Raw genomic sequence first — 24088 nt, 5'->3', positions numbered from 1 at the left:
TACATTTTGCAGTGTAAGGAGAGCAACCACATTCATCCTTTATTCTGGAGACAAAGCTGGAGGTCCTACACCATGTTGTCTTGCAGCAGCACATCAAGTTGTGGACCTTCACAGATTTTCACGAGAATTCTGCTTACCTGGCAGCGATGTTCTCAGTGCACTGCTCTTCCAGCTAATGTTTATGCCAAAAAGAAAATCATCAGCTTCAAAGCATACTTGAGTTAAATTTTTAGAGATGGGCTGCTCTCATTTCTCTTCTTTCTTTGCTGAAAAAGGCAGAATGACTTTTCATCTCTTGAAAAGGCAGATGCAGCTCCTTCCTGCCTTACCAGATTTTCTCCAAGCTGATCAAGCTGCTGAAGGCAGCTGTGGTGGAAGCAGAGCAAATGGAGATGGATGAGTACCTATCCCATCCCTGTCCCTGATGAGAGGAAGCAAGGCTGGGGGAGGCAGATGTTAAACCAGGCAGCAGGAGCATCACAGAAGCATCATGGACCTGCTCACCTTAATATGGGTGGTGCTTCCTGCCTCCCCCCACCTCCAGTAAGTTCAGCAGAAGCTCTTGCAAGCAAGTCTCTCTCACTGGGAAGGAGAAAGGTTCTAGTCTTTCCTCTTCCAATTGGCTTTCTTCAGACAACACTGTTTTGGTCTGTCCTGGCTTCTGCTAGAGTAGAATTAATTTTCTTTCTAGTAGCTGGGGTAGCGCTGTGCTTTGGTTTTAGTATGAGAATAATGTTGATAACACATTGATGATGTAGTTGTTGCTAAGCAATACTTAGTATATACTAACTTAAGGACTTTTCAGCTCCTCATGCTCTGTCAATGAGGAGGCTGGAGATGCACAGCAAGCTGGAAGGAGGCACAGCCAGGACAGCAGACCCAAAGCGGTCAAAAGATGTTCCATAAGGTAGGGTGTTATGCTCAATACATAAACTGGGAAGAGCTGGCCAGGGCGCTTTCACTGCTTGAGGGCAGGCTGGACATTGGTCGGTTCATGGTGAGAAACTGATTTTCACTTGCACTATTCATCTTCCTTGGCTTTTCTTTCTGTCATTTTATTTTCCTTTTTATCATCATCATTATTATACTGTAATTCAATTATTAAGCTGTTCATATCTCAGCCTACAAGTTGTCTCACTTTTTACTCTTCTGATTCTCTCCCCCATCCCATTGCAGGGTGGGATTGAGCAAGCGGCTATGTGGTGCTTAATTACTGCCTAGGGTTAAAACATGACACGGATCTAGACTGGCAATCTTTGTGTATTCAGAATTCTACCCAGCAGGGGAAAAGGAAAAAATGCATAAGGAAAACCAGCCTGATAAGGTGATCAGTCTTTTTATTGTTTGCACCAGTATCCAGAATCTCTCTCGCTATCCTTCTAGATCATCTTGAACAATTAGTTTTGTTGTGATTTTAGCAGTCTCATTCACCTTAAGTGACATTTACCTGTGGGTTTCTTCTGTAGGCCCATGTCATGTATTTTCTCTGCTACTAAAAAAGTATAGACTTTAACCCTCTAGGGTTCCAAAACAAATTAGCATCATTATATAACTTGCTATATGATACCAAGTTATCCAGTCCTAGTGTCATTTAACAACAAATAAACTGTATTCTTTTAAAACTGAATCATAATGCGCCCATTTACCAATAAATGGGTTTATAATTTTAATCTATAATGTGGCCTCATAGAACTTTAATTAAAAAAAATAAGAATTATTACCCCTTTTCTAAACATAAATGTTAAATGCTACATTAAATAGTATTACCTCTATCACATATTTTCAAAAAAAATAACAAACAGAAAAACCCCAAACTTCATCAGAATTCTTAACACCATTAAATCATGTTCGACTGAAACAATTTTCTTCTTTCTTTATTTCAATTAAGTCAACCTAGTAAGAAAACAGACAGAATTTCTAATTCACAACAAATTCAAAGTTCAATTTTAAATCTGCAATTCATCTTCATTACCAGCAATATCTTGCTCTGACTTAAACAAATCCATCCAATATTGACTGCATCCCAAATAAAGTCTATATTCTTTAAACTTGCACTTAAATCAGAACTTCCATCTCATTTAATGTCTGGAAATACAAGCCACACTCCGTGGGCCAGAACAATTAATTTCAAACACAATTGACAGATGTTAGCATTCCAGAGCCTCTATATCCTTTCTGACTGTACTATTTCCTTTTTTTATGTAGTTTGTGCCTGTTATGATTGCAGGCTACTACATGGCTTCAATGTCCACCAGGGGAGGTTCAGGCTTGACATCAGGAAAAAATTTTCCACGGAAAGGGTCATTGGGCAGTGGCAGAGGCTGCCCAGGGAGGTGGTTGAGTCACCTTCCCTGGAGGTGTTTAAGGGATGGGTGGACAAGGCGCCAAGGGGCATGGTTTAGTGATTAGTGATAGGAATGGTTGGACTCAATGATCCAGTGGGTCCTTTCCAACCTAGTGATTCTGTGATAAAGAATGCAGCTATAACTTCTTGAAGAGGAGGGGGAGAAGAGTAGCAAAACGCCTTGCAATTTTACTTTTTCCTAAAGAAATTCCCGATAACCGCATTTTGTACCGGCAGATCCGCCCGAGAAGGCAGCTGCAGGAGCCAGGTGAGACCAGATGCTCGGAGGCGAGAAGGCAGAGGACGAGCTTCGCTACCAAACTGTGTGATTGAAACAGCTCGTTGTGATTGGTCAATAGGATACGAATTATTAACCAATAGTAGCGTGGGATTTGAAAAGGACCAATTACAAAGACAGTGGTGCGAGAAGTGACTTCACTGTCGCCGTCGTCCAATCGAATCGTTGATCGCTGAGGACAGGGATTTGCATAAGGCCCCTATAAATAGGGGAGTAATCGCATTAGCGAGCATTCCGGTGTTGTAAAACATCCCGGCACTTCTTGCCATGCCTGAGCCGGCCAAGTCCGCTCCCGCGCCCAAGAAGGGCTCCAAGAAAGCCGTCACCAAGACGCAGAAGAAGGGCGACAAGAAGCGCAAGAGAAGCCGCAAGGAGAGCTACTCCATCTACGTGTACAAGGTGCTGAAGCAGGTGCACCCCGACACGGGCATCTCGTCCAAGGCCATGGGCATCATGAACTCCTTCGTCAACGACATCTTCGAGCGCATCGCCGGCGAGGCGTCGCGCCTGGCGCACTACAACAAGCGCTCCACCATCACCTCGCGGGAGATCCAGACGGCCGTGCGGCTGCTGCTGCCCGGCGAGCTGGCCAAGCACGCGGTCTCCGAGGGCACCAAGGCTGTCACCAAGTACACCAGCTCCAAGTAGAGCGCCTCGCATCCTCCGTTTGAACACAAAGGCTCTTTTAAGAGCCACCAATTCATTCAAGTAAAAGGGCTGTATTGCAGATGTTTCTTTTTTTTTGGGAGGTATGTGATTAGCCTGTTTGCATGTCATAGGAAAATGTAAGTGCTCGCCTTTTATGTAGCTGGAATGTACCTACTTCATTTTTTTAAGTATGGAGGGCTCTCACTTACCAAACTGTATTCAGAGTTTATTATGCTTATTTAAAACTTAAATTGAGGACATGCTTTTAGCCCTGGACATAAATGTCCAAAAAAAAAAAAAAAAGCAATTCTAGGTTTTTGCCAGGGCTGTGTTTTCAGAATTCTGAAGTCCTGCGGGAGAAGGGTAGGTTGTCTTGGTTTTTTTTAAGGCTTTTATTTCCTCTTTCATAGCTCTCATAGAAAGTGGCAGCTGCTATTATGAACTCGCTGTGCGCTCTACCTGTAAAATAAAAAATGTTATTAAGTAAGGCTTCCAAATTGTGTTTGTAGCTTGTTTTTTTTTTTGTTTTGTTTTTTTTTGTTTGTTTGTTTTCCATACGTTCTAGTGCCCCCAACACGCGATCACTCATTTTTCTTTCAGTGATCTCGGAGTAAGCAACAGGGAAAAAAACCACTTATCTTTAAGGTTTTTTCCTTTATGATCCCCCGTGCTCCGGAGATGGGGAGGGGGGAGAGGGGCAGCGCGGCGCCGTTCGCCCCCGAGCGGCGGACGGAGGGCAGGGAAGCGGCCGCGGGTGGGAGGGGGGGATGGGGGAGAAAGGGGGGGTCACCGCCCTGCGGGGCGGGGTTGGTGGGAAGGAGAGGTGGGGCCGGGTGGCTGGATAGGGCCAATCCCGACCCAGCGCGGGACTTTTAAACTCGTTTACGCTCCCGGGGCCCCGCGGGCAAGAGGCGCTCGCTGCGCCGCGGGGCTGGAGCCGCCGCCGCTTAGGCTGGGGTCGCTGCGCGCCTGGATCGCATGTAGAACCCTCCTCCCCTTACGGAAGCCCAGGGCTCCCCGTGCCGGCTGTACCGAGTGCGCAGATTTGAAAACGGTGACTATTATCTAGGTATGACTCCCCACCAAACACGCTTTTACAAGTTTTAGGTTTGCCGGTGCCCTTGCAGTAGCGCTTCAGCTCTTTTCGAGAAGAAATGGGTGGCTCTTAAAAGAGCCTTTGGGTTTATTTAAATGAGCAGGATAAGCAACTTCTTAGTCGCTTTACTTCTTTTTGGGCGCCGCCTTTTTCGCCTTGGCTGCTTTGGGCTTTGCTGCCTTGGGTTTGGCTGCTTTGGGCTTCACCGCCTTCGCCTTGGCCGGGCTCTTGGCGGCCTTCTTGGGGCGGCCCGTCTTGGCGGCTTTCTTGGGGCTCTTGGCCGCTTTCTTGGCGGCTGTGGCCGCCGGCTTCTTGGCTTTCTTGGGGCTCTTCTTCACCGGCGCAGCCTTCTTGGGCTTCTTGGCAGCGCTGGCGGGCTTCTTGGCTGCCGGCTTCTTGGGCTTGGCCGCCGGCTTTTTCTTGGTTGCCTTTTCTTTCGTTTCACCTGGCTTCTTGTTCAGCTTGAAAGAGCCGGAGGCGCCGGTGCCCTTGGTCTGCACCAGGGTGCCCTTGCTGACGAGGCTCTTGAGCCCCAGCTTGATGCGGCTGTTGTTCTTCTCCACATCGTAGCCGCCGGCGGCCAGCGCCTTCTTGAGCGCGGCGAGGGAGAGCCCCTTGCGCTCCTTGGAGGCGGACACGGCCTTGGTGATCAGCTCGGTGACGCTGGGGCCCGCGGGCTTGCGGGCTTTGGAGCCGCCCGCCGCCTTCTTCGGCTTCTTAGCGGCGGCTTTCGCCCCGGGAGCAGAGACAGCGGGAGCGGCAACAGGCGCGGTTTCCGACATAGTGGGAGCCTCCGTCCACGAATCAGGAGAAACCACTGGGCCTGGAGCAAGTCGGCGGCCTCGTATTTATAGAGAGAAGCCGCGCGGTGATTGGTGCGTTGCAGCGCCCGCCCCGCTGCACGGCAGAAAGGGCCCTTCTCCCCGCTCATTTTGTGTTTCTTAGGAGTCAAAAAAGCTTGTTTTTATCAGAATTCCTGCCGCCGAACGCCCCCCAGTTCGCAGCGACGTGGAAAAGAAAGACTGTAGTTCCTCTCGGCAAAGTTTCCCTTCGAAGAGGCAAAGGGTGAGTTAAAAAAGAGGCGATAAACCCTGAGTCCTGGACCTAGACAGACCTCGAGAGACAGAAACTTTTGTTTTTCCTTCTAAATAAAATCCACGACGTGGGCAACTAAATTTCCAAAGTAACTAATTATTGTTCTTTAAAGGGTCTTCTCTTAATCTGAACTGAAAACCAGGGATTTGAATCGGTATTTTAATAGCAAATTGATTTCAAAGAGGAGGAAGTAACACAGGCTCATCTTGAGCACTGAATATGGATTAGAAATTAGCTTCTTTGTCCAAAATCCTTTACCCCTTTCAAAAAAATTGAAACAAATAAAATTAGTGTATTATGCAAGGAGGCAAGAAGCACATTAAAGTCTCGAGAAGGGCTGTTTGTGCCCCAGAGGGAGATGACTTTTTACAGTATAGCAGCTTGTACTATGTGGTGCTTAGTGTGCACAATACAGACATGGTTCCCTAGTGCTCTGCTACAGCAACATTTATTGTCTTAATAAATTAGGTGACATAAGGACTTAACACGGCCAATTTCTGTTAACAATCGTAATCAGTGCCCTAACCCTTTATAGTTTGTGCCTGGTTTTATTTTGATACACTTTTATTGGTGAAAATCTGAGTCATCGCTGTCTGAGGAGACACTGCTGCAGCTGATTTTTTCCTGCTTCTACACAATAAAACTTGCTCAAGATATTACTTAGGGCTCCCTGTTCACAGCAGATTGTGAATTATTTGATTTTTTTGTTTTTGTGTTTTGCTGTCCAGTGACTGATTCCTACATTGGGCGTAATATTAAAAAATACTTATCCAACCAATGTATCTGTTATGCTGAAAGGACTGGCTGCTAGTGAGAGTGGGACAGTCTTCATCTGCACTTGTATTGACACCATGCTTAAGCAAATTAAGAATAAATACATCTTATTTTTCAGATAATAGGTAATTAAAAAAATGTATCCTCTGATATTTTCTCTATCGTCTACAACTCTTTGTTCTGCCAAAGGCTTGTAAACATTTCACTACTGCTTACTATTGTAACTGGCAGTGTAACTAAATTTTGTACAATTTTGTAGTAGTTTAGTTTGGGTAGTTCATGTTTTCACATGGATAATTATTCAATGTGCTTATTGTCCTATAAGCACTGAATTTGTGTTTATATGTCAACATCTTTATAGTGATGTTACACACTAGATAAGGTGGAATAAAATTACAAGTTCCTTTTTTTACCTTGAATTGTGTCCAGCCTTCCTTTACAAAACACAGTCATACCCATTGAGCTTTCAGTCAGAAAACAGGCACAGTGTCTCAGACCAAGCCATGCAAAAACTGAAATAAAAATTAATAATTTAGATTCCCTCTTGTAAAGGGGGGGTGTGGGCAGGGAACCAGCCAAACTAATGAAAAACTCAGAAGTACGTAGGTCAAAAAGGTTGTTTAGAGGGGACTATGGTTGTTTCCAAATACCTCAGCGAGTCACCTCAGCTTCCATGGGGCAAAGCTGACACAGGAGGGAGGCCCATGGGGCCAGGAGTGCTTTTTTACGGTAGCCTTCAGCTATGTGCTTTTCTTTCCTCTCCCAGAGTCGAATGACTCCCCGCATGTGGAATAACCCTTGGTGCTTTTAGTACCCATTTACCAGCAATTAAGACATTGCTTTGTAATGTAAACGTTTAATTTCAGAAATTTAATTTCTTAGAACGTTACAGATACGTTTTGCTACGTTACTAGGATCTACAGCTCCTTCTACGATAGAGTGGGTGGCTCTAAAAAGAGCCTTTGTGTTACTTTTGAGGTGGGGAACGCTCCTCGGGTTTTACTTGCTCTTCGCCTTGTGGCTGTCGGTCTTCTTGGGCAGCAGCACGGCCTGGATGTTGGGCAGCACCCCGCCCTGTGCGATCGTCACCTTGCCCAGCAGCTTGTTGAGCTCCTCGTCGTTGCGGATGGCGAGCTGCAGGTGCCGGGGGATGATGCGCGTCTTCTTGTTGTCGCGGGCCGCGTTGCCCGCCAGCTCCAGGATCTCGGCCGTCAGGTACTCCAGCACGGCCGCCAGGTACACCGGGGCGCCGGCGCCCACCCGCTCCGCGTAGTTGCCCTTGCGCAGCAGCCGGTGCACGCGGCCCACGGGGAACTGCAGCCCGGCCCGCGACGAGCGCGACTTGGCCTTGGCCCGCGCCTTCCCGCCCTGCTTCCCGCGGCCGGACATCGCTCCCGACGCTCTTCCGCACCCGCCACCCCCGCCCGACGTGATACACGCGTCGCTACGCCCCCCGCCCCCGGCCCCTTTTATAGCTTCCCCGCGCGCCCCCTGCCGCTCACTGATTGGCCGCAGCGCACCGCCCGCCGCGCCGACCAATGGCGCCGCGGATCCAAATCCACCCAATGGGGGAGCGGCCCCGCCCCGCCCGCCAGCAGGGAGGCGGCGCGCGGGGAAGCGCCGGGCGCGAAGCGAACCCGCGGCTCAGAACCGCTCCTGGCTCCCTTCGGACGTGCAGCCCAGCCGCCTCTGGCTCCTAAGACCTGCTCCAGAAATCCAGCTTATCGGGAAACGTATCCCGGTACGCACTCCAGAAATCCATCTTGTTGGGAAACGTGTCCCAAGACGTTCTCCAGAAGTCCATCTGTCCTATAGATCATATAGGAACCTTCCAGTACCTGAAGGGGGGCCTACAAAAAAGCTGGGGAGGGACTGTTTACAAAGGCTTGTAGCGATAGCACTAGGGGCAATGGGTATAAACTGGAGAGGGGCAGATCTAGACTAGACAGAAGGAAGGATTTCCTCACGATGAGAGTGGTGAGGCACTGGCACAGGTTGCCCAGGGAAGCTGTGGCTGCCCCATCCCTGGAGGTGTTCAAGGCGAGGCTGGATGGGGCCTTGAGCAACCTGGTCTGGTTGGAGGTGTCCCTGCCCATGGCAGGGGGGTTGGAACTGGATGATCTTTAAGGTCCCTTCCAACGCAAACTATTTTATTCTATCTTAACATGAAACATATCCCCACCTCTCTGATTCTAGAGGCAAATTACTCAAAAATATAGCAGTAATCAAAGTAATATTGTATTATCTGCAAGGCTGGTCTACAGAGCATTAGAAGTCAAGCTGTCAGGCTTTTACTCAAACTGGAGAATATCTCACTGAACCAATCAGCTGAAGTGACTTCTTCAAGGATGTTTGTCCAGTACAGTCTGGCCCTGTTATACATACAGAAATTCCTGTTATTTTTCCTTTTTTTTCTCCAATTATCCGTTGTTTCTTTTTATTCACTGACACCTTTTTCTCACTCTTCCCCACATCTTGAGCAAGGGCAGGCACTAGCCTTTTCTACAGCAACGAATTAGCCCGCATCCCAGACTTAGCCACATCCTTCTGCCACCCCAGTGTTGCACAGGAGACTGTTCCAGTTCTAGAGAGAAGTGGAATGATTCTGGAGTGATTCTGCGTGATTTTTTTGTTGCCCTCTTCTTTCCTTGATGCTTTTGTACTTTAATTTGTGATTCTTCTTTGTCGTGCTCCACAGATCCTATGATACGGATATCTCATAATTACCATGAAGTGAGCATGTGCCAGATCATGCTGCTTATCCTGGATACCAGCACTGTCATAGTGCAGGGAAAGACAAAGATGACTCCCACTAGGCCATCCACAAAAGCCTCTCAAGAATCCTCAAACAAATAAACAAACAAAAAATCCCATCCCAGACTCCAGAAGATATTTTCTCTAAACTCTGCAACTTGGCAATCAAGAGAATCCCATCCTTCTTTCCAGAAGGGTACAATAATTGGCATTCCGTTCTAAACCACTCAGCTTATGCTAGCAGCGCCAGGCAGATTACAAAGAAAGCAAAATAAAACCAACTTCATAGCACAAAGTACCACCACAACTTGTTTATGTCTGGGTAACCAAGACTAGCTCCCTGTTCTCAAGGTTCAGTTAACATATAGGAAGCATCTTTCCTTAGTGGTGTGATTCAATGGAAGATGCCAAATTAACCAATCTGGCTTTTATATTTCCATATTTATGCACTCACTAACCTTCAACAATGCATCAGGCATGTCACATCACTTGTCTGTAGCTCAGTCCTTTCCCAGCCCTTTTCCTCCCCACAATCATTTTTGATTCTGTGAATGCTACTCAGAGCCACAGATCAAAAATGCAACCACAGCGAGGAGCTGGTATTACAGAGGAGAATCCCAAAGCTCTGTATGACCGCAATACACAAAATGTGAACAAAACGGGCTTCTGTTCATGTTACCAGTTGTCCAGAGCTAAGAACATCTGTTCTGGAGTTGTAGAGAAGATGGCATTACAGGATTGTGCCCAGGACCCATGCCATCATAAGGTAAATACATAATTGTTTCCCCAGGCTGTGTTGAAACACAGATTGTTCTTGAATTTGTCACAAGCTTTCTATTATGTTCTTCTCTCCCTTCTGAGAAAACCGTTTCTGTTTAGATACTAAACATTGATTCACTCTCCCACAATAAACAGTACACTATAGATACCCACATCCATTTCACACACTGATTCAATCCCTTTTTGATTGGTATCAGGGTACTGAGATGCAGTAGAGATTACTAGGGAGCATTCTCCTATTTTCTTTTAATAGATGCATAAACAGAAAACATTGTGTAATTTGACGGAAATTCAGCCATAGCAAAATTTCATTGATTTGTTCTTTTTCAAGGATTTCACTCTCTCAGAGTCATTACCAAAGATAATGTGAATAAAGGGAAAAATAAATCTAGCTGATGCAAGTATTGTTAGTTCAGCAATAAAATTGCAGTACAATAATTTCTGATGCTAGGGGAGAAAAAGATGTCAGCAGTCCTCAAAGTTGGATTTCTTGCTTCTGCCATGGTCCACCATTTGTGTGGCTGATAAAGAACCAGATGGTTACCCGAGTGCATGGACTGAAGTCAGGACATCTACAGATCCCCTTGCTTGGTAAAAAGTGACAGGAAGAGCTTATATCTTTGTGATTTTTCCACTTAGAAATGTAGTAAAGGCAAGGAAGGAAAAAAAAATCGTTCATACTAAATTAGCTGAATACAAACCACAGTTCTGGTCAAGCAGATGGAAGTATCAGACCCGCATGCAGGCAGTTTCTACATATGCAGTCCCAGTTAACCACACAGCTGCCAACCTTGCATATTTATCCAAAACCACAACAGAATGTTAGAAGGCACCTATATCAGAGCCACATGAGACAGGAGGCACCGTGGTCTTGAACTCTTCCCAGAAAAAAAAAAAATCTTGCCGGTCCTAGATTATTTGCATTGTCAAATGCAGCTCTTACACGCAGCCTCAAAGCCCATTCCAGGAATAATCTCTTTGTAATAAATATAAAATAAAAATAAAAGAAATAACTTTGTAGTTATTAGTAGTACTTCAGGACTTAAAATTTTGTACTAGCTACTAGTAATATTGAAAGAGTTGTTTAGGAACTTAAAAAGAATATAGCAGAACTTCAGTTAAAAAAACCCAATGCATTTATTATGGAGCCATTGCTTTTCTTTTCCAAGGTTAAGAATGCCCCCATCTTCCCCCAAGGCCAGCAAAAAACATCCCCCCCCACCTTGCCATCTATATGCCAGTTTTTAGACAAATCACAAGGAAATCAGTATTTTGGTACACTGAACATTTATTGTCTTTCACAAGACAAAATGAAGTAACCCCAGACAATGAAAAGCCCTCATGATGACTGTAAAGGGGACAGGGTGCAAAATTCCCGTGTACAGTATACACCACAAATTACCTCCCTGACTACCCTGGAAGAAAGATTATTGATCAATCTCACTGCAACTAAAAACCAAAAAGGATTATAAAATATTTACATAAAGGAACAGTACAGGAAAGAAAATCTGGACAACCATATGCATATGAAAAGCTGCTAACGCTTTTCTGGCTCCTTAAAAACCAGTTCCACTACCCTCACCAGAGCATTCAGGATGTGCAAGGACTCAGGCAGAGCCCAGTCATCCCCAACTCCCACATCTCCCACCCCAGAGTATCATTATCTACCTCTAAGGAGCGGGGAGGACTCAAGGGAAGCATATTGTCTTCTTTACTCTAATTCCCTGCAAGGAGTGGACGTGCTAGCTCTGAAAAGAAGTTCCCAGCCACACCTTACCTGCAGCGGTCCCTATTCAGAGCATGCTGGCAAATTAACCTGTGGGTAGGGAACTATTCCCTGTCATGTGAGCCCTTTCATTGCTTGTAGGAGGACCTTTCCTCCTCCTCCCTCCACAGTAGTCTCATCTGCGTTCAGAGGGACAGGAAAGCTGACTAGAACTGGTCACAGGAGACCTTCCATTTCTTTCATGAAGGCCTCATACACATCATCCTTTGTCTGTACAGAGATAGGGGCCGATGATCCAGCCTTAGGGGCAGCTTTGGTTAATGGGAGAGCAGGCTCATCATCCTGTTTTCTCTGGGCAGCTGAAGCCCCTTTATTCTCTCGGCGCACTCGCAAGGCAGTGGGCACAAAGCGAGTGATCTCTGCCTTGGGATTAGTGATCTGTGGCTTGGCACTGATGGTGGCCGTAGCTTTCTTCTCAATGGTGGCTGCACTGGTGTCATCCGCCTTGGGGCGCTGAATCAAGCTGGGTGGGGCACTCAGTACCCCAGGATTTGGAATGGGAGCTGGTGGGAAAAGCCCAGGTGGGGCAGGTCCTAATGGAGGCACCAGAGGTGGCCGTAGCATACCTGGGCGAGGAGGAGGGATACCTGCAAGAAGAAAACAAAACATGAGCTGACTCCATACATGGGACTCTTGAAATTTTTGGTCAAGAAAGTGCACAAGCTAAGAAAGCCAAGAAGAAAAAAAACAAAAAAAACACCTCAGAAAGATGCAGTAGCACAGATTTTAAAAACAAACACATTGCATTTTAAACTCTGCACCAAATTCTGGGTTGAAAATGCTTCATCTCCTTAGACTTTGAAAGCTACAGGAACCTGTGTAACGCTCCCTTTAAAATTCTGAAGTAACACTCTGAAAATAAAGTTTCCTGATGATCTGTCCTGCTGGAATTTCAAAGTCCTCAGAAATGTCTGACCAGGCATAAAAAATAAATATCCCTATCTCCAAGCCATTAGGTGGAGCAACGTTACAGCACCCAGGAGTTATTCAGAAATAGACCAGCAGAAGTTTAAACCCTTAAATTCCCTGCTTGAGGACTGATTTCTTGACACCAAACCACTCAGAGCAGTAGGGAATTACTTGTTATTACATATAAAATATAATAGCACAATAGAGCTATGCAGACAGCAACAAAGGCAAATCATAACTGTTTATACTTACTGGTTTGGTCACTGCAGCAAAAACTGGGAAAATAAACCAAGAGAACTGGTGCTGAAGCAAACAGAATACTTTACCTGGTGGGGCAGGAGGGGGCAGTCGTGGAGGGGGACCACGTGGAGGAGGACCTGGGGGCAGACCTGGTGGGGGACCTGGGGGAGGGCCAGGAGGTCGCCCAGGTGGAGGGCCTGGTGGCAGAAGTCGAGGTAAAGGCCCACGCAACCCTGGTAAACCAGGAGGTCTCAGGAAGGGAGGAGCTCCTGAAAGCAAAAGAGAAACTTAGTTTAACTTTAAAAAAACCCAACAATTCTCCTATCAGCTAATACTAAAGATCTTCAACAGTAACTTGAAAGCTAATCTAATACCAGACAGCTTCTAATCAAACAGATCTTCTAAAAATCTCAAAAAGAGGCAGTGGTTTTAGAGTTAAAGCATCTTCATAACAGTCAAGTACAAGCACCTCCTCACGCTTGGAAAAAGAGCTCCTCCATAACAAAGCAATAGCTGAGAACAGCTACTTAGCTGAGCCTGTCAGAATTTAAACAGGTCAAAGTGAAAGAACTTTCCACTCTGGCATTTGATTGCCCTTCTGGCCTGAAAAGAAGTAGTTTTGCTCTATTGAAAGCAACTGTTTTGAAGTTCCCTCTCTAGGAAGTATCAGAAATGAAACAGCAAGGAAGACTCTAGAAAGATAACTCTGCCTGCCCACACCACCATCTTCTTGGAAAAGTGATGTTGTTCATGTGCCCATATAGAATAAAATACGTTAAAATCATTGTATAAAGTGAGTGCTCCTTACTCCAGTCCAACTACCATCTTTGCATTTAAGAACAAGCAACAGATTTAAGCATTTTTTTTCAAAAATTACAAAACAGTGTTACTGTTATCCAGTTCAGCCGTATGTCAACCCCACCAACTTACAGAAAACTACTGCATTTCTCCAGATCAACGAATCTCAAGTGTTTGCTCTCAAAAAAAATACAATCATACACCATAAAAAAATGGTACCAATTTGCCCCATTGCTAATAGTCTCTAGGCAGTCCAATACTGATATGATAGGAATTAAAACTCAGTATTTATTTCATCTGAGGGTATTTAATTTTCTCTAACAAGACTGAAATACATTGAAGTGTAGATTAGCAGAAGCCTCCACACTGTGGCTTTTATAGAATAAAATCCACACCAAAACCTATAAATAGGTAGTAGCTCCCAAACCTCTTTAGTCCTGCCTCACTCAGGATGAGGTATGTGGAGAACCAGAAAAAAAAAGAAACACTAGAGAGGCACGTGGCACTAGGCCTTCATACTTCAAATCGAGCTCTACCGCCACCTGTTAGTGTTAGTGGCAACAAGCCAACGTCCACCAGTCTGATGACAACCCAATACCTCAAAAGCACAGAAGAGATGAAATAGGTCTCAGGAATTGCCACGGTGGGTTCCTGTACCCCATTTGCAACACATCGTGCAGCTTCACAACTCCCAAACTGATACACTGCCTGTAGCACCAAGAGCCTGCATCCTTCAATCCTGAGTAAGTCAAGTATTCACCTGGTGGAGGGCCAGGAGGAAGGCCGGTGGGTGGGCCTGGGGGCCTCAGTGGAGGGGCTGGAGGTGGTCCTAGTGGAGGTGGCCCAGGCATAGGAGGTGCCTGTATCTGAGCTGGAGGACCAGTCTGTGGGGGTGGTTGCTGCTGCTGTGTCTGGGAAGTTGCAGTAGATGACCCAGTCTCTGCAAGAGCTTCCTCGCCGAGTTGTTGCTGTTGTTGTTGTTGTGATGTTTCTTCAGACTCTGACTCCTCTTCTTCTTCCTCCTCCTCTTCTGAATATTCCTCCACCTCTCTCCCTTCTTCTGGAATTTCCTGACCTGGAAATGTAAACACATTTATAAAATCAGCACACAGTTTTTGTGAACATCAGAGAAACTTGAGCACACACACACAAAAAAAAAAACCAAAACAAAACAACATGATGGAAACTTTACTTCAAAGGAAAGAAAACCATGTTTTATTGTTAAACAGAAATAAAAGAATTATAAGAACAAAAAAATTTTTAAAAAGTCAAATGTTCTAGACTAAGCATTGCCACAAATAGCTATGTCTTCCTGGGGGAGACGAAGCTTCTGCTCCCAACAGGAACTGCAGCCATTTGATCTATGGTTTGTGGGAGATTGCAGGTAGCATGGAAAATGGGGACACAACATCAAATTAAACATGATCCCCATGTCCAAGAAACTCCAGCACATTTTGAAAATACTAGGGTGTCTTTCTAAAATAAACAAAAAACTGTCTTCATTCTTAGTTAATTTATTCCTACAAAAGGAATTTTTAGGGAGTACAAATCCTTACAGGTTGAGCCCACAGACAATCTCACTTATCTTTTTCTTTAAAAGGTTCATATTTTGTTTGAGCAATTGCTTAAAAAGTTAAGCAAGACAAAATTTAGATGAAAAAAAAAAAATCCCAGTATGTCAAAAAACCTCCGTAAGTTGCCACTATAACTTCAACTCTGCTACACTAAACATACATACTACTAGACTCAAAATAATAAAATAAACCCCAACAAATACCTAGCCACAGCTTATACCCTTCGCAGATCTTACAGTATGACAGTAATATATTTACGTTATAAAATAAAACCTGTGCAAACAAACTAAGCTTACCAGAGAAACCTTAACTTGAAGCCTAATGGCATATTTCCACTTAATATAACCATCTCACTCACCTGCCATTCGCAACATCATGGCCTGGAGTGGAGTCAGTTCTTTCATGTTCTTTTTCTTTTTTCGTGACTTTCCAGGCATGTCTGCAAACCGTACACTATGACCTGGGGAAAGCAAAGGAAGGGTAAGGGTGATGGGATGTGGGAAGAAAATAATAAAGGGTCAGATTCAAGTATCCTCCCTCATATGGATAATGTATCATTCTAACATAATGATGCTCCTTACATTGGTGTTACAGATTATTTGAAGTTTTGCTAACCCAGTAGACTCTATCAACTGGTCTCCCGCAAGCAATGAAGAAAAAAATATTATCCAAAAGCATTAGCAGTAGGAAACGTAATTATCTTAATTGTTAAAATCACTAAAGAGTAAGCATATTCTAGACTGAGGCTTGGTTTTTTTAGGGTACCCTGCCAATTCAATGCTTCAGGTGAAAAATGGCTTATGACTTTACTAAGCTAACTCAATTGTTAGCAAAACTGGTCCTTCTGAGAGATGCCTCACTTTTAAATGGTTTCCTTCTGATCTGTTTACTAGTAAACATTCCTCAGCTGGAATGTAGGCGAGTTAGAACAGAGGTGGCTAAACAGATTACTTCCCCCAGTCCAGAAAACAGACACAATGTTAAGTACTGTTTCTCTTTTAAAAAGCCAAACACCAATCCGTAACTCCGCATCATACCTGATTTCTTTTCTTCACCACCTTCCCTTTCCTTGTCATTATCACGATGCGGGAAGTCTTCGCCTTCACTGTCTGCATCTGACCTATCGCTGTCACTGTCATCACTACTCTCATCATGCTTGTCTTGTTCCATGTCCTCAGGATAACCTTCGTCTTCACTAGTACTGGACATCTCGTCATCATGACCTCGCTGTCCTGCAGGAAGCAAAGTATTAGGAAATGCAACAACTCTGTATACAAAATATTCCATCTTTCACACCAGTGTGTGTGTACAGTTAGAAAAAAACCCCTAGCAACAGCACAGTCATATTGACAAGCCTTTACTGCTCAGCACATTTTCTTCAAGAACACTTTGGAAAATCTATTTATAAAGATTTCCTATTAACCAGCCAGTTAATGTGCACAGCACACAAGTGAAGGCAACTCCTACCTACAACTCATTAGTCTGTTTCTATACAGCAAACACCCACCGTTGAAATACTTAGGTCCTTTCTAGTATGCAATAAAGTTGACCTACCCACTCCCAGAAGTTTCTAGGGAAGACATAGTAATCGCGTTAAAAAGAAGGATCTAGGTTCTCCTACCAAATCTATACTCAGGCTTGGATTTTGGGGGGTTGGGTTTGGTCTTTTTTCCAGTTACCATTCTTGGCTTTTTGTTTATATGAAAAGGGAAGAGTACTCGGAGCAAGCTGGGGATGGGTTGAAGGGAAAATCTGTATAATGTTTCTGTCTCATTAAAACTATATGGGAAAATATTCCATCTGCACAACATAATAAAAAAACCAAGTATCTGAAAGTTGTAATTAAAAGTTTCAACCTTTAAAAATATAGCCAACAACAAAATTGCAAGTGTTATGAAATATACCAGGATCATCTCAGAAGTACAGTCACTTAAGAACAGACTTTCAAGTAGTATTATATTAACATTCATATTGCCAAAGAGTATCTTGTCTAGGCCACACTATGTTCATGACAGTGATATCCATAGCAAAACAGAATTGTCAGGGAAAACCTGATACAGTAATAGGAAAGTCCTTGCCTGCTTCAGAACTGTAAGAAATCTCCTCTTCTCTCCTTCGAGGAGCAGTCTCCAAGGCAAAACCCACTTTACGGCCATACATCTGTAGGACTTGAGGTGGGGGTGGGCCTGGAGGAGGCCCAGGGGGCTTCCTGCCTGGAGGTAAACGTGGAATACCAAGGCCAGGAGGAGGAAGTACAGAAATGGACCGAACTGGTGGTCTGGAAATAAGAAACAAGACCACAAATGAACAAAACCAAACATGAGCTCAATAGAATTATTTAGCCTTCTCCCATCACTGCTTACACAGAAGCCTTCTAAAAAGAAACATGAACATTCAAGAAAGTATAGATTCCTTCCAAGGAGTTCACAATGTTATACAAGGACATGATTGGTGAAGATGATAGAAAAGCAAGCTTCTCAGATGGCAACTGAAGAGAAGACTGAAAACAAGAAAGTATTGAATCTACCCCAGAAGCAGAATGAAATAACCATAAAGTTGGTTAAAAACAAGACTACGCAAACAAACAGAAATACCTAGTACTAGAATGAGAAACTTGACAAACAGGCAAACTATAAGCTTAAACCGAATATACTAGCAAGAGAAAAGAACACATACATGGCAATTTAAGAGGCAGTTACATTCCAAGAGGCAGGGCTTTAAGTTTTATAGATATGCAGAAAGACAAATTCTGGAAAACACAGTATATTACTCACAAACCAATTTAAACAAAAGCTTGTAATAGTAGTGAAAGCTTAAGAAGGGCTTGGTTAAAAAAAAAAAAAAAAAAAGAAAGAAAAAAATAGAATTCACTTGCACAGAACTCCTGTTTTGTCCTAGTCACTGCTACCTCAGCTTCTACCTTTACCTCTTCCCAGTAACAAATTGTTCCTTTTCTCACTTTGTCTCCACAGGGTTTTTTTTGTTTGATTGGTTTTGGTTTGGTTTGGTTCCCCCGACTCCCCTCTTACCCATAGGCTGATGTCTTCTTGAGGATAGAAGGTGGTTGGGCCCCTGGAAGGGGAATGTCCTGTATGAGGATGTTGGAGGGAGCATGTGGCATGTCTGGTAAGGGGATACTTTCCACTTCAACATGCTGAGCATTCTAGGGAGAGGGGGAAAAAAAAAAAAAGAGAGAATGCCTTACTCCCACAGAAGCTACTGTACAACCTCATTACCTTTCAGAGTACAGAACACGTAGGACCTGCCCTCACTTGCCAAAGGTGTCTGTTGTGAGGGCATGTTAACTTGCAGTAATCCATGAAAGAGACTTGGGAAAAAGTCAACAGTAAAAGCTTTCAACACAAAATAAAGCACACGCAGCACACTCATGAAAGGCTTTAGTGTTTCAGTCAAAAGACAGTCAGGTTTCCATCTCCTTTTAAAACCTTCAGTCCCCAAAGCAAAGAGGCTGCAGGAAAATAAGTTTGCTTTTTTTTTTTTTTAATATCTGGAAGGCACAAATCACAGGCTGTTGCATATTCCAAAGGAAAACGGTAATGTTGCATATAGTTGCACTTGGGCAACACTACGTTCTCCAGTATGGTAAGGAAGAATGTTAAAGCAAGCTCTTCAAAAATGTTGCTAACTGATTCTTATTATTTCCAGCAACAATTTTAGCAAAAGTTCACAGAAACATCAACTGAATACTGACAGGCTGGCTCTCCCTTTAATACATAAAACAAATTCCAATATTGTTGGTCTACAATAATATACAACACAAATTTTTCTTTCCCCTAGAACTTCATGTTGAATTAAATCAGTATATCAGAGATTAACATAAAGACTTGATAAAACCCATGCTGTTCTCACTGAAACGCTGCAACTGGAAATATCCAGTGTAATATAAGTACTTAATATGGGCCACATGACATATACACTGGTCTCTTACAAAGCTCCCTTACTTTCCAAGTATCACAGCTAATGAGCAGACAAAAAGCATGCACTATCAGTTACAAACCTGAAATATATAAGCATTACCTTAACAGCATCAAAATACTGGCTAAGTTGTGATCTCTTCTGCTCATACTCGACTTCCAGCTTGCGCAGTTCTTTATAGATGTCGGGATTCTCCTTCTCGTAGAGCCGTAAGATGCGCTCAAAAGTTTCACGGAGTTTTTTACGTTTATCCTTTAGCACTTTTTCATTAAGTTGTGGCTGCTGTACTGGATTAAACTCTATTCAAAGACAGCAAAAAAAACAACCCAAAAATTCTTAAGTTACTCTATTCCACAATTGTGATGAATGAAACTACTTCAAAGCAAACAACTTTCAGGAAGCCTTCAGATTTACAACAATCCCCTCCTTCAACTTTAAGTTACTATCAAACATCACACACATTACCCATTCCTTTATCAGCTATCCTCTTAAAAAAAGTCATCTTTGATAGCATCAAATCACAATCAATTCTCAATTACTTACAGAATCTCATCTTCTAACAGAAAAAAAGAGTGTTACTAATCTCCCAGTCATCCTTTAAAACTATGTTATGTGTCTACGTTAACCACTGTCTACATCTTACACCTGGTGCCTCCCACTCACCCATTTCATCCAATTTTTCCATGTCCCGGATAATCTGCTTTGGATCTTTCATCTTTAGTACTGCTGCTCGTACCATCATTCGTTGCTTTTTGTTCTAAGAAAATCAGAGATCAAAGAGATCAGAAAAGTGTCACAGGTGAAAGATTCAACCTTTGAACCAAATACCACCCCTTCTCGATCTTCCCAGCCTGAATTAAAACCAGCACTACAAAAAGCCCTGCAAATACTAAACATAGCTCACACCAGTAGCTAAAGTTAATTAAAAACTACAGGGAATTTTAATTCCACTATCTTGCCATCTATGAATCTAGCTGATTCCTTCATGCCAATTAAGATAAATACAATCAATACGATAAACCGACTGACAAAAGGTATACAGTAAAACATGTTAAAAAGAATGAAAGGTTTGGGTGGGGGTTGGAGAGTTTTTTTGGTCGACGGTTTTGGGGAATTTTTTGGTTTGCTGGCTGCAGGGGTTTGGGGATTTGTTTTTTTAAATTTCCAAATACTTACAATAATGTTTCAAAAAGCTGTAATAAACACAAGTTAAAAACAGCATATGGCTGCTCAAAACAAGGTTTCTGTATGCTTTCTTAAATCAATTGTTTGTACAGTACCTTTCAAAGTGAATCTTAGGAAATCAACCAAAACACCTGGAAGTCTATTCATCAGCTATGGCCCTTTACAATCACAAAGATGATACACAGCACAGGGAACATCTAGATTCTATTCTAGATCTCTTTATTTACCTTTTTTAGTTCCCTTTTCCGAGCTTCCTTCCCTAGAGAGAAGAGCAAAACAGAAAATAACATCTTGAAAGAGACAACCAAATCCATGATGAACCTTTCCTTCATGATGATTAGCACTGTTTCTCAACAGTTCACTTATTTTACAGAGACTGTAACAGTTTAACTCATCTTCCCAGTGAGAGAGAAATACAGCATGAAACAGAAGTCTATTTCACGTGCGTTACACAGAAAGAAAAGGAAATACACCAGTCATTCTGTCTTCACAAGCAGGGGTGCTTCTATGCAAAAAAAGAAAAACAGGGAGCAAAAGCTATAGTGACATGTGCAGTCATCAAAGCATTGCTGCCCAGAACCTGAAATAGAGACAACAACAGATAACACACTTTAAAAATATGTAGGTTTTGAGTATGAATCTGAAATAAAGCATATTCGCTCTGGAAGTCTGGATTAGCCTTATCTGCTTAGCATTGATAACACCTAGCATGTTATCAGAAGTAGAAAAACCTGTCAGACAACTCCCTCATCTACACCAGAGCACTTGCTAAATTCAACACGCTCCTCAAATTCTAGCCTCAGACAGATTTAACGTATGTCCCAAGAAGCAGCTTGCAGTTTAGCCAACAGTCAAGTACAAAGACCTTTGAACACTGACAGCTACAGCAAAACCTAAGAGGTAAGTACTCCAAGAAGCAAGAGTAATCAAGCAAGCAGGCTTCTTAGAAAGTTTTCACACTAGCCAAAACGGAGACAATATTTTTGAAGTTAAGAAAGCTCAGTTCTGATTCACAAGTGAGAATGTTATCCTCAGAGAAAGCTTTGCATCTGCTTTCCTAGGACACCCCACCCCACTCCTTCCCATGTGATTGGTTTTCATGGATACTTACGGGCTTGATCTGTGGGATTCATAAACTTCCCACTTTTGGTGGATGATGTAGACCTCCGCCCCATTTTGTCTTTCTTTCTTCCGTCTCAAAATAAAAAAAAAATGAAAAAGAGGGAGAGACCTGGAAAAGATGACATGGTTTCAGGTCCTATGCACCAGTAGCTCGAGTGTACTTATTTCTCTCTAAATCAGCAGTTGCTCCCTCAAAAACCTAAAATATTTGTGAGGCCCTCAAACTCTACTACAAGCTCAGATATTCACATCAAAATAATAGTAATACTTAATAGGGTGATCAAGTATCTACTTACTACTAATTTACCAAGTACCTACTTTAATCAACTAGTTCATTATTCACTCCAAGACTTAAACCAAGAATCTTCTTGCTTATACTACACAGGGACACAGGTGAGGGGCAAATACATGTTGCTTTTCTAATAGCCTATCAGAGTCCTAGCTTTTCATTTACTCTCACAAAAGCTCTTCAGTTTTAACTTTCCATTCCTCTCATTTTCAAGTGTTTCTTAAAAATTTCCTCCTTTCCTCAGACTTTTAAGCTGCTCTTGATTTCCTCCCAAGTGCCCACTGTATCTATCAGAAAGTTTAGTAGCGGGCAGGTACAGTTGGACTCCATGATCTCAAAGATCTTTTCCAACCAAATGATTTGATGATTCTAAGTGTTCTGCACATAAATTTGTATCGTCTTCTCCTCACAACAGACCACTGCCCTTACCCTCCCTACCCTCATCAGTATTACTTCAAGCTGCATAATGATGACTAGAGAAGAAAAGGCTATTCTGGAAAGAATTATTTCTTGTCTTTACATGTTAATCCAACTTACAAATGACTATAGAAGCATCCAAACTACAGTCAGGGATGTTGTCTCTCTCACAGATAGTCTATCCCCATATCCAGCCTTAATTCCCTGCCCAAACAACACCTGAGAAGAAAAAAACAAAATGAACAAACTACAAAAAACCCACAATATCCAACAAATTCCACTCCAAAATCTAAAGCACCTTCTAAAATTCGGGTGTTTATGGGATATAGCCTTCTAGTCACCACACTGCATCCCTGTAGATCGTGATCAAAGTGAAAGCATTCACAAGCTCAACTCAAAGTTCTTGGAAGCCTCACTGCTGTTGCCATGTTCATCCTTCTTCCCTAATTACAGCAGATGCCACTTTCAAACCACTAAGCACCATGCCCCTTAAGCACAGTGCCTCACTTAGTGCTTAAAGGCCTCAATGAAGGGGTTCCTAGCAAGCTCCAAGAACCGACCACACCCAGTGCAATATTACAAATCTACAGAGCTCTGCCCATGGCTCACAACACCAGGTTAAGCTCACAGTTAGCCTGCTGTTTGCAAGAGCATCCCATGACTTGTGATCGCTGATAAGAAAAACTCCTAAGACAACACTAGGGGTTTTGGGGCTTTTTTTTTGCAGTACACAATAATTTCTTTAGGTGGGAAGTTAAGCGAAGAGAAGTCACAGTTCCCAGATTTCTAACATTTAAAGAGTAAAGTCATAGAGAAAAAACTTCTGAAACCTTCATCCCAAACCTTCCTAGGACACAAAACAAAGTTCCTCAATGCAAAACGTCAAAAGGAGGAAAAAAAAGCAATAAAATCAAACACTAAATTCATTATTTCTCTGATAACGGGCGAACGAGGCAGAAAGTCTCCCACGAGGCACACGACAGCATCTCCCCTCCTCCCCGACGAAGGGAGGAAGAGGAGGCGGCAGCGCAAACCGCCACCTCTCTTCTCCTCGCTTTCTCGTCTCCTTCTTCTTCTCCCAGCCCAGCTCCGTCCCGTCCCGTTCCTCTCACCCCTCCGCCAGGCCGGGGCGGCCCAGCTCCTTCCCGCTGGCAGCGGCCTTTACGCTCGGCCCCGCTCTCCTTGCCGCGGCGGTCCCGCCGCCATCTTGAACTGGGACCGAATGAGGTGCCGCTCCGGGACCGCGCTCCGGAAGTGGGGAGTATGGGGGTGGGTAGAATTTGAGGCGCGCCGGCTCCCACTCTATAGTTCCGCTTCTCTTGTCTTTCCCTGCGCGGAGGCTCCTCTATGGTTGGGCCGGGGCGGGAGCAGGGGGCGGGGCCGGGAGGCGGGGCGGTGGGGGGGTGGGGGTGGAATTAGGGGTGATGGAGGCGGGGGGCGGGTGGTTTTAGGGTAGGGGAGTGCGGCCGCTTTCCCTCTGTGTGCGCTCCTGGGGAGATCCTACAAAATGCCTTCCTGTCCTGGAACAAGGTAGAGCCGAGGGGCGGGTGAGAAGACTCTGTGGGGAATAAAGGCAAAGCACTGAGGGAGCGGGAGTTCCTGGTAGATGGATCCAGATGCTACGTGCGTTTCTTATGGGATCATAGAATGGTTTGGGTTGAAAGAGACCTTAAAAGTCATCCAGTTCCAACTCCCATGCTGTGGGCAGGGACATCTTCCACCTGCACAAAGCCTCGTCCAACCTGGCCTTGAGGATCTCCAGGGATGGGGCATCCATGACTTCTCCAGGCAAGCTGTTCCAGTGCCTCACCAGCCTCACAGAAAAACTTCTTCCTAAGATCTAATCTGAATCTCCTCTCTTTCAGCTTAAAGCTGTTCCTGCTTGTCCTCACTGTGCTTGCTGATAAAGAGCCCCTGCTTGTCTTTCCTATAAGTCCGCTTTAAGTACTGGAAGGCTGCTATAAGGTCTCCATGGAGCCTGCTCTTCTCCAGGCTTGAACAAACCCAACTTTCTCAGCCTATCCTCAAAGGCAAGGTGCTCCA

General features: G+C 43.9%; 4 protein-coding genes across 5 annotated transcripts; 1 reads left to right on the top strand and 3 right to left on the bottom strand.

Annotated features, from left to right (window-relative positions):
* Nucleotides 1–2865: 2865 nt before the first annotated feature.
* LOC138718965 (histone H2B 1/2/3/4/6) lies at nt 2866–3787 on the top strand. The gene has a single exon (XM_069853730.1). The coding sequence runs from the start codon at nt 2910–2912 to the stop codon at nt 3288–3290; it is 381 nt and encodes a 126-aa protein (XP_069709831.1). The 5' UTR covers nt 2866–2909; the 3' UTR covers nt 3291–3787.
* Nucleotides 3592–5196, bottom strand: LOC138718943 (histone H1). The gene is made up of 2 exons (XM_069853697.1): nt 4516–5196; nt 3592–3749 (listed from the first exon to the last, which is right to left on the bottom strand). The coding sequence occupies exons 1-2, from the start codon at nt 5166–5168 to the stop codon at nt 3746–3748; spliced, it is 657 nt and encodes a 218-aa protein (XP_069709798.1). The 5' UTR covers nt 5169–5196; the 3' UTR covers nt 3592–3745.
* A 1966-nt stretch (nt 5197–7162) lies between these two features.
* On the bottom strand, nt 7163–7703 carry LOC138716608 (histone H2A). The gene has a single exon (XM_069849771.1). It carries the CDS (start codon nt 7642–7644, stop codon nt 7255–7257), a length of 390 nt encoding a protein of 129 aa, XP_069705872.1. The 5' UTR covers nt 7645–7703; the 3' UTR covers nt 7163–7254.
* A 3356-nt stretch (nt 7704–11059) lies between these two features.
* On the bottom strand, nt 11060–23261 carry WBP11 (WW domain binding protein 11). Of its 2 annotated transcripts, XM_069853676.1 has the most exons (12): nt 23158–23261; nt 21329–21448; nt 20445–20476; nt 19696–19789; nt 19135–19331; nt 18126–18259; nt 17175–17374; nt 16134–16328; nt 15455–15556; nt 14283–14597; nt 12811–12993; nt 11060–12162 (listed from the first exon to the last, which is right to left on the bottom strand). In XM_069853676.1, the coding sequence occupies exons 2-12, from the start codon at nt 21390–21392 to the stop codon at nt 11732–11734; spliced, it is 1947 nt and encodes a 648-aa protein (XP_069709777.1). In that variant the 5' UTR covers nt 21393–21448; nt 23158–23261; the 3' UTR covers nt 11060–11731. The 2 variants fall into 2 exon arrangements, with proteins under 2 accessions (XP_069709777.1, XP_069709785.1); XM_069853684.1 differs by lacking the exon at nt 23158–23261 and having other exon boundaries at nt 21329–21460.
* Between the last annotated feature and the right edge of the window lie 827 nt (nt 23262–24088).

The sequence above is a fragment of the Phaenicophaeus curvirostris genome, chromosome 1 (assembly GCF_032191515.1).
Source record: "Phaenicophaeus curvirostris isolate KB17595 chromosome 1, BPBGC_Pcur_1.0, whole genome shotgun sequence".
Taxonomy (NCBI): Eukaryota; Metazoa; Chordata; class Aves; order Cuculiformes; family Cuculidae; genus Phaenicophaeus; species Phaenicophaeus curvirostris.
Note: the sequence above shows the minus strand (reverse complement) of the source record. Positions and strands in the feature narration are given on the sequence as shown.